Source organism: Falco peregrinus, chromosome 5 (assembly GCF_023634155.1).
Source record: "Falco peregrinus isolate bFalPer1 chromosome 5, bFalPer1.pri, whole genome shotgun sequence".
Lineage (NCBI taxonomy): Eukaryota > Metazoa > Chordata > Aves > Falconiformes > Falconidae > Falco > Falco peregrinus.
In genome coordinates, this window is record NC_073725.1 from 71,283,442 (window position 1) to 71,299,411 (window position 15,970).

General features: G+C 40.9%; 1 protein-coding gene across 8 annotated transcripts in view; it reads left to right on the forward strand.

The window, feature by feature from the left end:
* The first annotated feature begins 649 nt into the window (after positions 1-649).
* CPAMD8 (C3 and PZP like alpha-2-macroglobulin domain containing 8) overlaps positions 650-15,970 on the forward strand; it is a 63,729-nt gene continuing 48,408 nt past the window's right edge. For 3 of the 8 annotated variants that reach the window (XM_027796231.2, XM_027796232.2, XM_005244127.4), the window contains exons 1-3: positions 9,976-10,165; positions 12,369-12,520; positions 13,784-13,806. In XM_027796231.2, the coding sequence (XP_027652032.2) occupies positions 10,083-10,165; positions 12,369-12,520; positions 13,784-13,806 (258 nt within the window). In that variant the 5' untranslated portion in view covers positions 9,976-10,082. Of the gene's footprint in view, positions 4,124-4,760; positions 4,857-9,975; positions 10,166-12,368; positions 12,521-13,783; positions 13,807-15,970 lie in introns of those variants that run through there. The other 5 variants (XM_055807023.1, XM_055807021.1, XM_055807024.1 and 2 more) reach the window with 5 other exon arrangements.

The following is a 15,970-nucleotide window of genomic DNA, read 5'->3' on the forward strand; positions in this document are numbered from 1 at the left end:
ACACCTTTCTCATCACTTTCTGCCTTGACAAGACTGAAAGATAAATAATAAGTGGTATTATTAAGAATAAATAGGTCATATTTGCTAATCTTCTTGGTTTACTTTCTTGCACCTGGATCCAAGTGTACTGATTTGCATCTCTTTCCAAAGTAGTTTTTCTAAAATGGAACAGAATGTAGATGTGGAATTGTGTATGTGGTATGGTGCGTTTGCTGAACTCATCAGGAGGATCTGTAGAAATGTACAGCATGATCATTGGTCACTCAGTGAACATCTTCTGGAGGAACTCTTAATTGTCCCTGATTTCTGGATTTGCTGAGAGGAAAACTTATGCGGGCAGCAAGTACCGAGGCTGATGCTTGGAAGCAGCCTGGTTGCTTGTAACTAGAAGTGAAGAGTTTGGGTAACCTGTTGCCTGATTGTCTTGGAAACAAATTATTAAAACCATAAATGCCTTTGTATTAACTTGACACCTTCTCTTTTAAGAATTCTTTTTTATTTTTAATAATAAAGACTATTTTCCACTGCTATAGCAATAGCCTTCATGTTTGAACATCTTCACTGGTACCCTGCGGAAGCTTTTGTTTCCATCTGGGCTTACGTAGGGCTAATGCTACACAGTAGATGCAGGGATGGAATTAGAGGCGCTAACCAGTCCCGATTGCAAGCTGTGACCTCCTGGCACCCATAATGCTGAGGCCAGAAGATTGTGAATGTGGAGAGAAACCTCAAACCTAACTACTGGGTGAGGGCCTGAGAGTGAGTATGCTGTGTTACAAACGTACATGCCAGATGTGGCGTGTTTTTTCTTTCCATTTTTGTATATGGCATGCATTTCTCTCTGAAAGACATGCAGTATCCTGGTTTGGTTTTTTCACCTGTGGAACCTCTTTCTGTGATGTTTTTTCAAAAGCTTTGCTTTGTGTTGCCTGCATAGTGGTATGTTTCTGGCTTAAGCTGTGTCTATAAATCTTTTGGGCCTACTCAAAAAATACTTGGAGTATTTGCCTTGCACTCCTTGAAGTGCTATTCAGACTTTCTTCCTGGCATTACTAAGAGTCTAACTAGATTCTTGTCTCTTATTAAAAATCAGGAGTAAATGAAGCTATAGTAATGGGATCAGTAAGATGTGCCATGCACTGGATGAGAAGTCAATATATAACGAACTACTAAAACCCTCCTTGTATAACATCAGTGTCCTTTTTTCCAGAGCAATGTATTCGTGACCCAGTGGGAAGGAAATGTGTTTTTTTAAGGTATTCATCTGTCATTTCTTCTTCCTTAAACACATTAGATGATCTGCACCTAATAATTCACCTGTGTGTGCTGCCCTTCAGCGTGTGAGGCATAGGTGCTGCATGCAGCAGGATCGTGCTCGGGGTCAGGAACATGAGCTGTGCCTACGAAGTTGGCCACTGGATGGGGAACTTCACTAAGCAGTCGAATCATAGGTTAGCTGCGAATTAGTTGTCTCTGTTTTTGGTGGATGGAGATCTCATTAGAAATGCTCCTGTATGATGAAACTGCTGATCAAACAGCTGTTTTTCATAGGTTTGGGTAATTGCTAGGATGTATGTCCTCATGCCTTTAACCTGCTTATGATAAGTATGTCATTCTAAGACTCAGAAAGTTGAGGGATCTTCTTAAATATGAGGGATTTAAGGGATTAAATGAAAATCAAGTTTCTAGGATCTTGATAAGTCTGTCCCTACAGGCATAAGTCAGAATATCTTTCTTAGGGTTTCTTGATGGTAGACTTCATTGCTGGTCTAAAAAAAAGAAATTATTGAATTAAACCCGTCCTTCGCAGTCAGGTGGCTTTCTACCATTGAGATACTAGTGTTTGCATGTATATATACACCCAAAAGTTACTTAAGCAACAGACAGCAATACAAATTTTCACTAAAAAGTGGAATGCTCTTAGTTCTCTTCCCTGAAGAAGGGTGGCAAATTCTGCTTGCTATGATCACAATTAAAGGCTCTAAATTTTCTGGGGCAGTAGTTCATCCTTGCTGCTGCGGGCAGCAGTCATTGTCTGTACAATAAGCCTAAGGCAAAGTGGGAGTCCTGGAGCTAAAGGCCAACTGCATGTACAAAACAATGAAGTGCTTGGGGATGTGCACTCATTGTTTTGGAAGAATCATAGGCATTGATTTGAGCATTCTGGTCATTCTTTTTCTTAAATTCAACACTAGTGTAATTCTTTGTACAAATGATAGAAGCGTTAGATAAAGCAGCCTAGCCTGTCCAGGAAAGAATTTTAAACTGTTTTGAACTGAGACTTTTCAATCTTGATTCTCTTGAATATTCTTTCTAAGTGGTTCTGTTTTGGCTCTTTGCAGAAGTGTTTTAGCCTTGTCCACCTTGAAATAGCCGCAGAATTAGATGCTGCCATATTTAACACTGTACAAAAACAACAACAAAGAACTGCAGAATCATTGGAGCAGGAGCTAAACAGATGTGACACCACTTATTTTGTATTTTCCACTTATTTTCTGACAATGTCACATGCTCTGAATCGGTTGGAATCCTAAACAACTTAAGCGTTCTTTTTATTCAGGTTATCAATATCTTTTTTTAAACCTAGAATTAATAATGTTCCTCCTTCTGTAACCTGCATCGATGTAGATTTAGTTTTTGTGGTATCTAAATTTGTACAGTACTTACTATCTATCTATTCATCTTCTAGGCCAGAAGTTCTTGTTGACTGATTGTTAACATTCATGTGTTCTAAAGTGCTTTATTTTTTTTTGTTGGGGGGGACGGGGGAGAGCAGAGCAGAGCAGCACAGGGAAGTGCTTTTAACAATTGCTTTTAGTTTTTGGAAATGAGCCAGCTAGGTCTGAGAGCCTGAGTGGGGAGGGGGGAGCACAGAAATGTAGGTATTCAGCCCTGCAAAATTCTCATAGTTCTCTAAAAAGCAACTGGCAAAGACTTTAAACTAGATTTGCTCTGCACAGATTGCCTTGCCTGGATTCCAGCATTTCTTGGGAGGCTCTGACCATATACTCTTCAGTTATGCTGGTGTTGTCTGACACTTTTGACCACCAGCTCAGGAGGGCTGAGTCTAAGCTTTTTTTGCTGTAATTCCTGTGCTCCGTGCTGTAGGGTCACCAGTGATCCAAGGTAAGGTCTTGCCTATGGTGCACTACAGTGGAGCTGCAGCCCAGGAGATAATCAAGGCCTGTTTGTCTCTTCACCGCTACCCCCAATCCTACAATTCCTTCAGTTCTTTGCTCACACTGGCTTTGAATGGAGCTGATTCTTTGCTCAGCAGCAGCAAGTAAGCAGCTCGTGACCCCAGCAGATGTTTCTGCATTTTAGGCTAATGAGAATTTACTGGATTACTGCAGCCTTCCCTGCCTCAGAGTAAATACTACTTTGTTGGAGATCTGGAAACTCATACTGAATATGATAAACAAACTGGCTGGTCTGTGATTGCCAGGACATGAAAAAGAGTTCCACGGCAGCAGAAGATCTAACAGCTCTGAAATGCACCACTGAGCCACACCAATTAAGAGCATTTCCAGTGATTGTGTGAGCATTCCTGTTCAACTCATAGAAATGATTTTTAGGTTGTTTCTTCCACTGCATTTGTGTGTGGTCTGTAAAGCACAAGGATGGAGGGTGAGGTTTGCAGAGGAGTCTCAAATGCCTCTGAGTTTCTTTTAAAATAATAATGGATATGCAGGACCTGTTGAGCTTCCTGCTATTTCAGGATCTTAAATTTCATGTGTTAGGGAAGCAAACACAATTTGCCTCTTAAACAAAAACTTAGTTATGTCTTATGTAGATAAAGTGTATTTGGAGATGGCCTGTAGGGTACCAAAATTTCATTCCTTGTTTTAATATCTATTGCATGGGGGGGTGGGGTAATTAAACAGCTGATTGAACAGTAGTTTTCAGGACTGCTAACCAAAAAGATACTCTGGTGCTTAATCTTTTCAGCAGTCAAGCTTTGTTGTGTGTTTCTTCAGAACTTCGACAGTATTTCTGTAAGTGAAATGGTAAACAAGTATCTAGGAGTGCAGCACTGATCCCCAGCTAAACCACGACGAAGCTTATTAGCTCGACTATAGACGATGTCAGTACACTTAGGCAACTACAGCGTATTATTGACAAGGTAAGTATAGAATCTCTATAGGCAGTACCCAAAGATGTCAAGAGCCCGTAACCCTTTCTTGCTACCTTCTTTCTCTTGAGAAATTTGTCTTCACCTAACTGAACAAAATCAAATTTCTCGACTTAATATGATTTGTATGATAAAAGGACACCTCCACCTGTTCCTAGTTATATAGATGTCCAGCTGAATTTTTAGTAACCCTGAGTATGGAGACTTCACAGCCTCTCTAGATCCCTTATTTCTGTATAAAACTCCCACCAAACACTTGACTATGCACAAACTTATATTGCATAGGTCGTATGTAGAGGCGGAGAAGAAAACTGGGAAGTAATTTCTTGCTAAATGACTTAATGACAACTGCTGCTAATTAAGCATGGTGCTCTATTCCTGTTTTAAATCAGCATGTGGCCATAGGAATGACTTCTTAGCACCATTTCAGTCATTTTGTCAGGAATTAAATGGTATAGTACTGTGAAAGATCAGCCTCTTTTGTTCTGTAGATGATTAATAAACATTTTTGACATAACTGTAATAATTACGTTCTCAATGCCATTATCCTATTGTTATATGCTACTCAGATTACATTCTTATTTTAGATGTGCTCTTTAATTATCCTTTCCTTGTAATTTTGTTCTAGAGATGCTTGTATGCCTGGGAGGCAGGATCAGTCTTGTTTCTACCACTCTGTATCTGGACTGATGTAGTTTGTTAAAAGACGTTAACCTCATGGCTGGTAAGCTTGCAATAGTACAGCAAAGCTGATAGGACACTTTTTTTGCAGTTATCGGTTTCTACATTACATATCTATGTTTGGCTAACAGAAAGGAGGCTGTCATAGAAACACAAAAGGAGAACAAAACTAGGAGTTAAAGAAATGGGTGTGGGGTTTATACCATGAATATAGTGCTGTAAAAATTAACTAGAGACCTTTTTCTTGTCTGATGGTATGTAATGACTGACATGAATGTTTTTTCCATTGGGAGGGGGGCACAAATGATTCTGGCTTCCCTAAGGCTGGTGACTTGTCCAGTTTTGGGTGTTTTTTAATTTTTCACCCACGTTCTGCTGAAATCTAGTGTGTACGGTACTTCATGCAAAACTAAATAAATTAGTTGGTTTTACTTATGTACACAATTTACGCATATATTATCAAAATCTTTAAATAAGTGAGTATTACCTCCTGTGCCTTTAAGTCTGGTCATCTGTGTGGCGGGTTAGTGATAATACTCATGCTGAGGCAGTTAAAAAGGGCTAATTATTAATGGTGTGATCCTACCACTTGATTCTTGTGAGTAGCCTTACAGATTTGAATTTTGCAATTGAGTGGAAAAAAGCAAAAGGAGGCACAGCTGAGAGCAGCAGTACTCAAGAATTAGTATTATTTAGAGCTTAGTGTTAACTCTTATTTTTTGTTTGACACATACCTGTCTGATAAATTTAACATTACACATAGCTTATTTACTAGGTAGATGGGACTTTTGGAGGGGAAGTTCTTCTGCAGAGTAACGATGAGAATGTACAAGTGGTCAGGATATTAATTAGATCTACCAATACAGATTTATTCACACCTTCTTCTATAAATTGCAGTCTCTCCCTCACCTTTCCAATGCACCAGTATAGTCATACCAATCCCCCGCACCACAGACTTTCAACCTGGACAAGTGCCTGAGATTCCTAAAATTTCATGAGGAGCAGAATTATGTTTTTTGTAAACGAAATAAAAATCTGAACTATGCACAGTGCAAGCGGGTGGGTGAATATGGCCCATAGATTTCACTGATGAATAGTTTTTATACATAAGCAGTTCTTATAGAACTTCCTTTAAACTCTTAACTATTACCAGATGTGGGTTGCAGGCGGCTGCTGGAATTCCAACACCTGTTGCATCACACTAAATAGGATTCATTTTGGCAGGCACAGAAAATTCCATTTCAGTAACTAAATAGTTTGAAATGATATCTAAAGCCTCTTTTTTACACACACACCCCCCAGACCAAGCTGATCCTAGCCTTATTTACAGGATTGCACATACTTTCATAATTAGAAGATGGTTTGCAGTCTTTAGAGAATGTAATTGCCTGATATTGCTTGTAGTCAGTAAATACCAAATAGAAAATCTTCAATTTTGGAAGAAATCTCTCCTTTAAAAAATGTTAACAATGATTTAAAAGGGCTGTACTCCACATAATGATAATTTCTAGCTGTGGCTTTTGAAATGTAGAAATACAGAGTTTTGTGTTCAAAAATACTGCAGCATTATGCTGCAGATGATGGACCTCCATTTTAGAAGTGTACTCTGCTGCATTTATCAGTTCATTGTTGAATCCAGTTGCTGCTTTGAAGTCCATACCCAGAGCTTTTTCAGAGATGTGGATGACTACAGAATGGGTGTTTAGTGGCACTTCGACTTTTTTGGTACATATTCTGTAGGTCTCAGACATGAGCCTGTAAGGAATCCTTTGTGGGTCTGCTCTAGAAAAGAGGTATGGATTAAGTGTAGAGATAATTCTTTTTTTAGGAAACATGATGCTGTTTCACTCAAAACGTTTCTGATCTTTGCAAAATTATTACAAAATCATTGCTTTGGTGAGATATTGTACATCAATTATAGGCTGCTATACAATGAGAACAGCAGATGTGCTTCATTTTCAGGGCTGCTATACCATGAGAACAGCAGAGGTGCTTCATTTTCATTTTGCCTCCTTGTATTCTTTAATCAAAAGATTCCAACATGATCTTAAGTGTTACTCTTAGGAAGGAGACTAACATTAGTGTTGCTGTTTTGCAGGCAGGAAAATACTGAGGCGTATAAAGTTCTGTATCTGAGAATATGATGAAGCTGAAAAAGAATTTGGAATTACCAGATTTTGCTTTATCTTTGCATGTTTCAGTTTGTCTCAAAAAACCCCCAAAAAAACCAAACACACCCACCCCCACCCCCCACCCCCCAAAAAAAACCCCAAAACCAGAAAAAAAACCCACAAAACATGCCAACTTTAATGTATTTTTTAGTAAGTTGCTTCTCATAAAGCCTAGCTGGCTTGCTTGGGAAACAATCTCTATGGATCTAGAGTTTGAATAAACTGAAAGAGAATGCAACACTAAAGAAGAATCCACTCTTAATTTAGACAATCCAGCTATTGACATTTCTAGTTAAGTTGCAAGGCCAAGCTGTGTTATGAAACAGTTATTTTATTAAAGAGTATCATAAACTGTTTGAAGTGAGACCTAGGTTTGACAGATTCGATGCAAGTTAATGATGATTTCAACTGTGCCATAGTTGCATTTAGTATAGAGAAAGAAAACTAATTTTCTAGCCAAACATTTGTAGAAAAATACAGCTGTTATAATGCCCACCATTCAGATTTTTTTATCTAATTCCATGTAAAACCAGTGTAATGCCAGTCAAACAGACATCACCCTGAAAAATACTAGTGCAAGCTTTGTGGAGAGCATTCATGTCTTAAGCTAATTAACATAATCAACAAAATACATTACTGGTTCTTACAGATACAGTCTCACTTATAGCCTTGACCATCACAGCTGGTACAACTCCTAGTACAGCATTTGAGTACAATTATACATTCTGAAGAACGGGAGATCAGAGGTAAAGCCCTATATACTTTAAAGATGGAGAGAAAAGATGTGTTAGGAGGGCCTCTTTTTGACTTCGTGCTTTCTTGCACGTGTCTTCAATTTTGGGCGAACAAAAGAGTCCCTTGATAGCTCTCATAGCATTGTTTGTCATGTGAAGATACATGAGCAATGAAATGAGCAAGAGAGGAGCAGTTGGGCTTAAATAGCACAGCAGCAAGCAAAATGGATTCAGCTTACATAATATTAAAAGCTGAAAGCTGCTCCAAGACATTCTGCAACTCCTCCCACAGATGAGCTATAGCTAGAAAAATCCCACTAAAAATAAATAAAAATAACCTTTCCCATGGTGGTGAACAATCTTAAAAAACCTTCTTGTTCAGTAGTGGGAGCGTAATTCCAATGATCTTATTGTATTGAATAAAACTCCTTCAGTTCTCTGCCCTGATCTTGACAAATCTGTAGACAAACAGTAAAGGACTGTTGATGTAGTAAGAGGGGTTTAACTAGGTGGTTTCTTTAACACTTCTAAACTTGCCTGGCTGTGATTTTACACTGTTGTGTCCAGTCCTAGAAACTGCAGTGAGCCTTGCAAAATAAATAGTCCTTTTGATTTGGGACTCATTTGTTTGGTACAAAGAATTTTCAGGTGAGGCACGTGTTTCAAAGCCCTAGCCTAGGTGGTCGTTGGTTTTTGTTTAAATTTTCCCTCTTCTTCTAGACTTGTTAACACCTCTCCACAAAAATAAGACAGTGCTGTTTTAAGACAGGTTTAAGTAGGAAAATGTAGCCACATCTAGCAGTGTTATCCATTACTGAAGATAATCTGAACTTATCAAAAAGCTACTGAGTTTTTTGAAGTGATGTCTCGTACTAAAATTAGTGTATGTTTCAAGCAATATAGAAATTTAGGCACCATTTTGTGCTCTCCTGGCTGGGGCCTGATCAGCCTGTGAAGTCCTGTTGGTGAAGTAGACGGGGAAACCTCATTCCTTTTGATGACTTTGTGTTTTTAGGGAATGGATTGACTTGCAGAAAATGTGTTGGTATTGATACTGCTAAAATACATGGTGATTGAAATAATTTTGAAAGAGAAAAATAATTTTAAAAGTTTAGCAGCTTTAGCAACATGATTTGCTGGTTTTCTTGTGAGAAGCTAGGAGAAAGGGCTTTTGGTAAACCATTAAATTAACTTTTGGAAACAAATCTGTATTTTTGCTAAATTAAATGCTGGACTCCATATCAGTGATTTTTAGAAGAAATGGAACTGAGGTTCAAATAATGAAAATAATCTAGAAAAAAATAGTATTTTTAAAGTTTTTTTCAGGGGGGTGGGGGGTGTTGGGGTGTGGGCGAACTGATTCAAACTACCTATGTGGCAGGTTTTCATTTATTCATGGGAGGAGAGTTCAGCTCTGTTGAGGTACATCTGGGATTCTGCGTTGTCTCCAGCAGGGATGGGAGAAGTCATTCTTTGATATCTATGTGCAGCATTGAATCCGTCGCTGTGAGACTTGGCATTTACTCTGTCACCTCGAGTTTGCTGTTGCCTTGCATATGCTTCTCCCGCTGCACCCTCTTCAAACTGGTGTAGTGAGGGCTCCCCCTCCTGTCTCGAGCCCCTGTGACCACGGACTAGGACAGAGGGATGGAGATGGATAGATCAGGGCCTAGGGATGGAGGAGGACAGAGCAGCATCAGTGCCGGCACCGAGTTCTGAGTTGGAGAGCAGTTCTTTGGTAACACTCAGAGGAGTGCCTGGGAGTACAAAGACTCATTTAATGGGGCCAGCCCATGCGGGGGGATGCTGTGCCCAGGTCCAAGCTGCTGGGACCTTTAGGGAGTTTTGGGGACCTGAGCTTCTGCAGCTCCTGCATCTGCGTGAGGCACACCGGCCCCCCTGGGGAAGCCGAGGCGGAGGGCAGGGAGACCAGGCAGGTACTCCCGGGGCTGGCTGGGCTCGACGGACAAGGCACCGGTGCCGGAGCAGCCAGCCCGGCTGGGCTGTCAGAGCTGCAGGGGAGGGTGGTGGTGGTGGTGGTGGTGGGGAGCGGTGGCCGCAGGTGGGAGCCCGCCGGGGCTGGGCGGGCAGCGCACCTGGGACCCGGCCCCCTCCCCCGGTGCACGCTGTCAGGAGCAGGCGGGGAGCCGCAGACAAAGAGCGGGGGCCGGAGCCGGAGCCTAGCGGGCACCGGGGCCAGGAGGGGGCGGCCCGGGGGCGGGGACGCGGCGGGGGCGGTGGCCAAAGGCACCGGGGAGCCGAGCCCGGGAGCGGGGCGACGGGGAAGCTCGGGCTGCGCTTGCCGGGAACAAAAGGCTCCTCCTGGCCGCGGAGATCGCCGTGGCCTGTGGCTCCCGAGCCACCATGCCCCGTAGGGAGCCCGGCTGCGCCTGGGGGGTCCTCTTGACCCTCTGCAGCCTGAGCGCAGCCCAGCCCCGGGAGAGGCAGTAAGTACCGGGAGGAGGTCGGCAGCTTCCCCGTAAAGGGTGGCGGGGGGGACGCGAACCCCTGTGCTCCGCTAAGGGCTCCGGGGGTGGCTGCACCAACCACTTAACAAAGCCTGAGAAAGTCCCCTCGAGGGGCTGGGGTCGGGGAGGCGAGCTGCGGCGGCTCCCGAGCCTGCAACACGTTTGTACTCGCCGGTGCAAAAGTGCATAGCAGAGGGAAAGGCGGGGGGCGGGGGAGGAGGGAGGAGGAGGAGGGGGGGGGGGAAAGAAGAAAGCCGCCTCAGAAATACCTGCCTCTAGCTCCTCCAGCGCGTGGTTGCAAAGCTTTTATCTGCAAACAATTATTTAAGGAATCCGGGGTGTTGCGCAGGGGCTGCTGTTGTGCTTGGGATGGTTGAAGGTACTCTTGGTTGCTCCCGAAGAGCATGTGAGGCATTCTTGTGGGGAGAATCATCCGGGTTGAATCCACAGCTCGTTCTGGTGTGTTTAGGTTAGCTTTGGTTAAGGTTTGCTTTGTTCTTTACCCCGAGCTTATTCTAGCCCATCAACATCATTGAATAGCTGCATTAACTGAGTGCCATGGAGAACTTATTTTCACTTGCTTACTAGGAAATATTTCATGTCCTGCCAAGTTTTAGTGTAACCTGACAGAGCTGTTAGTCAAATGTGCATAAAGGATCTGTCCAGTCACTGTCAAGTTAACTGTTTAATTGTCAAGTTAAATATTGAAATGCCACTTATTAAGTGATTTAAATGGCTGTACCAATGGACTGATACTTCAGAAAGAGTTGCACCAATTTAGAACAATGTGAATACATGTGCTTCACATATGGCACTATAGTGCTGTGCTTATGTGACAGTTTGAATCTAATCATTTCATACTGGATGCAGATGGTACTCTTTCTCCCTCCACAGCTAGATGGGCTGTCTTTCTTACCAAGAATTTGCAGGCTAAGTAGTAACTTTTTATTGTTATTTATTATTGTTCTGATGAATTTTCAAACCTGGCAACCATAAGGTTTTGAATCTGCAAGTACCCCATGCGATTTAACTCAAATGCCACAGAGATCTGAACTTCCTTTGGGGGTAGTGGGATCTCCATGGCAATGGGGCCTGCTGAGAGAGAAACATGGGGTTGGAATTTGATAAAAGATTACTTGGGGGGCTGTAAAACACCATCATCGTCATCCCAAAGTGATAATTAATCATGAACTAAAGCAACCTGGCTTATGGAACTGTAGAGAGGCATGAGCTGAGAAATTTGGCTTAAAGTCATATGAGCAATTGCATTGTTTTAAAAGTTCCTTTTGGTTAGAAAAAACTCCAGAAAGGTGTGTCATGAAGAGAATATAAATGTGTTGCTTACAGCCCAACGCATCAAAAAGCTCAGAGCCTGTAATGCTTTTAGTTGACAAGTTCATGGCATGGTGCCATTCAGCACAGAGTAATGGTACAGATTCCATTCAGAAACAAGGGTTGTAGTATATATGGGAGGTCATCTAGGGTGGCTTTAAAACTGTATTTGTGCCTGCTAAAATAATTCTTTTTTGCTGGGGTTCTTAAACTTGCAGGATATAATTGAACACAAAAGTGGTAGCAGAACAGAATTTGAGCCCAGTCTTGTAACTGCAGTTTCTGGGCTGCTTCTATATAAATTGGGAGGTTAGACATGTGACACATATGCAAGACTGCCTCATAGAAAGTGTGGAGTGTCAGCACTGAGAGTCACTTTTTTTATGTATCAGGTTGAACCATGAAAAATAGAGGCAAAAATGTTAGAAGTATCTAATCTGTTTCAAAACAAAGCATTATCTACAAAACTCTATTGGAGGTTTAGGTGCCCTCTTACTCTTTTGTGAGTTTCAGCTTTTTTATGATTAGCTAGTTGTAGATTTAGTTTGTTTTTATATATAGCATATAAATAAATCTATAGTTTACATGCAATAAACATTAATGCTACTGTCTTTAAAGAGTAAGCATTTGTAAGCCACTTAGGCTCTGTTCATTTCTACGTGCATTCTGCATTTATTTTATGCATATTAGAGACAGGCCTAGACTGATGGTGGGTGCAAATGTGATGCTGCAGGGCAAATATGTTACAGAGTAATCTGTTCTTTTCCTTTTGTCATACATAGTGACTTACAAGCAAAGATTGCACTCTTGTTTCTGTTCTTGACCATCCACCTCCAATTTTGCTCCTCAGGGGCTATTTGATTGCAGCACCTTCTGTTTTCCGATCTGGCGTTGAGGAAGCCATAAGTGTAACCATCTTTAACTCCATCAAGGAGACAACAGTCCAGATTCAGTTAGTAGTCAAAGGAGAAACTGTGTCACGAGGCCATGGAACAGTTCTGGGTAAGTTCCTGTAAGTCTGACCTTGAGAACTAGTTTATAAGTTGAGGTGCTGTGGGAGCACACCAGTACCTCTTTGAAAATTGCTTTAGGTTATGACAGAACTGGAACCAAACTGATATTTAATTAATTGACTGCTGCTAAACGTTCTCAGTTGATTGTGCTAATGTGGTTTTTATGTATGTGATCTGAAATATCCAAGGCTGATAATTGTGGAATACCAAGACATACAGAGGCCCTAGATAATTGATATTAAAGAGTTTTATAGTGAGTATCTCTCATTTTGAAACCGGAATGTTTGACACTGGGAAGCTGTGTAAGGAATAATACAAGTTCACTTTAAAGAAAAATACACAATTACATCATCATCATAAATTTTCTACCTTATTTTCAAATGAGACTGCTGAAATGCAGTCTCCCCAGTCTTCAGGACTGAGTAGGGCTGAGAGAGGTGGTAATATTTGTGCAGTTGGGTAAGTCTTTAAAATCCAAGACAGATACCTCTCTGTCCTGTGTGTAAAGACAAAAAGTGTTTTGGTAATGTCCAGCTTAAAACCGAATGAATTTACCTTAGTGCAAATGAAGTCCAGCAGCACTGTTCCACCACTGCTACTAGTGGTGTAAGCTGTAATGTAGACAAGGCTCAGGCAATCAGGCTTTTTAACCATCATGCTTTAACCCTTCTGTGTGTAAGAACTGGGAGTTATAGAAAAAACATTTCCTTTCGTGGAACAGATTGTTTCTGGTTTTATCCTCCTCTTCTCTTTGAAATTGGCTGACAATTGCTAAGTAATTCAAAGGGAGTGTTGCTTACACATGTGGACAACATATGCTAAAGAGAAATCTTGGGTATGGCTGTATGCAGCAATCAAAATAGATTCTGTGAGTGTTTGTTTTGAGAATTATTCAAGTCCCAAAAGAGGTCAAGTCTGTTTTACAGCAAAATACTTCTGTAAGCGTAGGATACCCTGTGCTGAAACCTCAGCCTTGGTGGTACTCTCTAACTGTAGAGCACTTTGCAGTTTACCTTGTGCAAAAATTGTAAATAAATGTTGACCCAGTTCATTTTGGAGAGCTCTGCTAGGTCTGACTTGCTCACCCTGCAGATTGTTTTACACAGTACATGAAAATTACTTCAGGTGAAATCATAATGAAGGGGTACTGCAGCTAGCAGTTCTGTGACATGGCATCTCCTTTCAGTCAACTGCAAATGTCTAAAATGTTAGCCTTAGCCTGAGGAGAATAACTCTCTCTCTCTCATTTCAGATAAAAGAACAATTAAACTGAAGGTGAGTGTCAGTTATTTTAATGTTTTTGGTGAAAACATGAGGGACTTGTCTTCAATCACATCAGGCATTGCTCTCTGAGCAGCTGCGGCACAAATACAGGTCATGTTCTGGTGCACACACTGAGGAGGATGCAAGCTTTGCAAGAGGAAGAGCGAAGAATGAAAAAACAAAGCTTAATCCATCACAGCTTATCAGGCCCTTACACCACTGAAGAAAATCAATGGCTGAATCTGTGTCTCATTGTCAATGTTGAACTTTGTTGTGATTATTTTATAAGAATGGCAGTACATATGGCTAATTAAGTGATGTGGAGCATTGCACAGACCACTGAAATCCATAGTAGTGGCAGGTTATTGAACATTGTGTCTCTGCTAGTTACTCTGGTAATGCTATATTATTTAAAAAGCATAGTTTTTCACTAGTTTTGCTACGTTTTAACCATTGACATCAGTAATATTTTTGCCATCAGCATAGTCCATAAAATGAAGCTTACACTTGCTGAAGAGATGGAGGGAATGAGAACAACTTTTTTATTTCCAAAGAGGATTTGTAGTGGAGTAAAAATATGATGAAATTAAATGCAATTCTGGCAGAGAGTTGCACTAGCCATTAAAAAGACATTAAATACGCTTACCTTAGTAAATTACATTTTTAAAGCAGTATCTGGCTTTATTTGAATCCCTAGGATACTGGAGATCTGAGGTGCAGTGAAAAGTAGTCATTCTTACAGCAGAAAGACATCCTGTGAAAGATCTCCCCTGCTCTGCACCTTGCATGAGTTATCCTTCCTCATGCCACAGAGTGAGCTAAATGCTACCAGTTCAGAGTTCACTGTTCGTTGAAAGAAGTAATTTAGTTTATGCTATATGTAGGACCAAGTGATACCATACAGAGAAAAATGAAGCCATTTTCTTGGTTTCTGTGAGATAATTTGGCTGTGCTAGTACAGGACCTTCGTCTTCATCTCTCTTCCTAGATCTTTGAAAAGTAGGGTTTTCAGTCTTGTTGATAAAGCATGATCAAAACATTTGGAACTGGAAGAGGTGTATTATGTGTATCATGTGTGGTGATTTGTGGTGGAAGATTATTGCTTCAAGTGTAGGCAAAATAGAGCTGGACTGAAGAACAAGTCTTAAAAGCGTTGGATCTGTTAACTTAGGACTTGCTTTGGAGTTGTCAGCTCTGATGGGAGGTAAATGGGGTAGGTGAAACAAATCATATAAATATTAAATTGTGATGCGCTTCTGGAATAGCAGTAGGCTCTGGATAGTATACTAGATGAATCCCTGTAGCATATGACCCTGGGGAAAAAAATTTCCGTACTGCATCGCTAGCTCTTGATTGAAGCTGGTCATGTCTGAATAAGTCTCTTCTGTGCAGTGCCATAAGAAAAAATGGCCTCTTTTCAGTAGATCCAGGTATTTGGGAACAGTTCTATTGTATTACTGTAGCACAGCACCTACTGCAATATCTACATTATCACTGGCCTGTAAGTAAGCTAAAGCCTCTGATTCACAGAAGGCTAACTTGCTTAGCGATGGTCTGTTGTGCCCGATTGGATCTCCTCTGCCTTGGTGGCATACCCCAGAGTTGTCTTTGCCTTCTCTGTAATTACTATATGGCTGATGTTGATACTGCTCTGTCCTGTCAGCGTTTAAACTGTGCCTGGGAATTAGGTTCTAGGAAGGGTTTGATACTTCCTCACTCTTTACTGTGTTAATGTACAAGTGTGTAAGTATTACTTTCATTTTGAGAAGGTGTCATGTAGACCTGTGTAATAGGAAACATCAGCAGTTATACCAAATGCTGTAATTTCTTTATCCAAAGACTCACTGTTGAATAAAATATGCAGTTATTGCTGTTTTCATATTTATTTTATTCACTTTCAAATTATGACCTGTTATCATAATATTTCTGTATTATCAGACTTTTTGCTTCATAATTTTTAATCTAATGTAATTTTAAAAGTCTTTTAGTTCTCTGAACAACTGATTGAAAATGTGCAAGCGTGCATATTTTGTTTTGGCGGGGTTTTTTTGTGGGCTTATCCTTTTTTCCTCCCATCAGTAGAGCCGTGTCTTCCATAGCATGGTTGACTTCCCCATGTAACACATCATCTTTAGTGGAAGCTGCACATGTAGATCAAATATCACTTTGCTTGAGT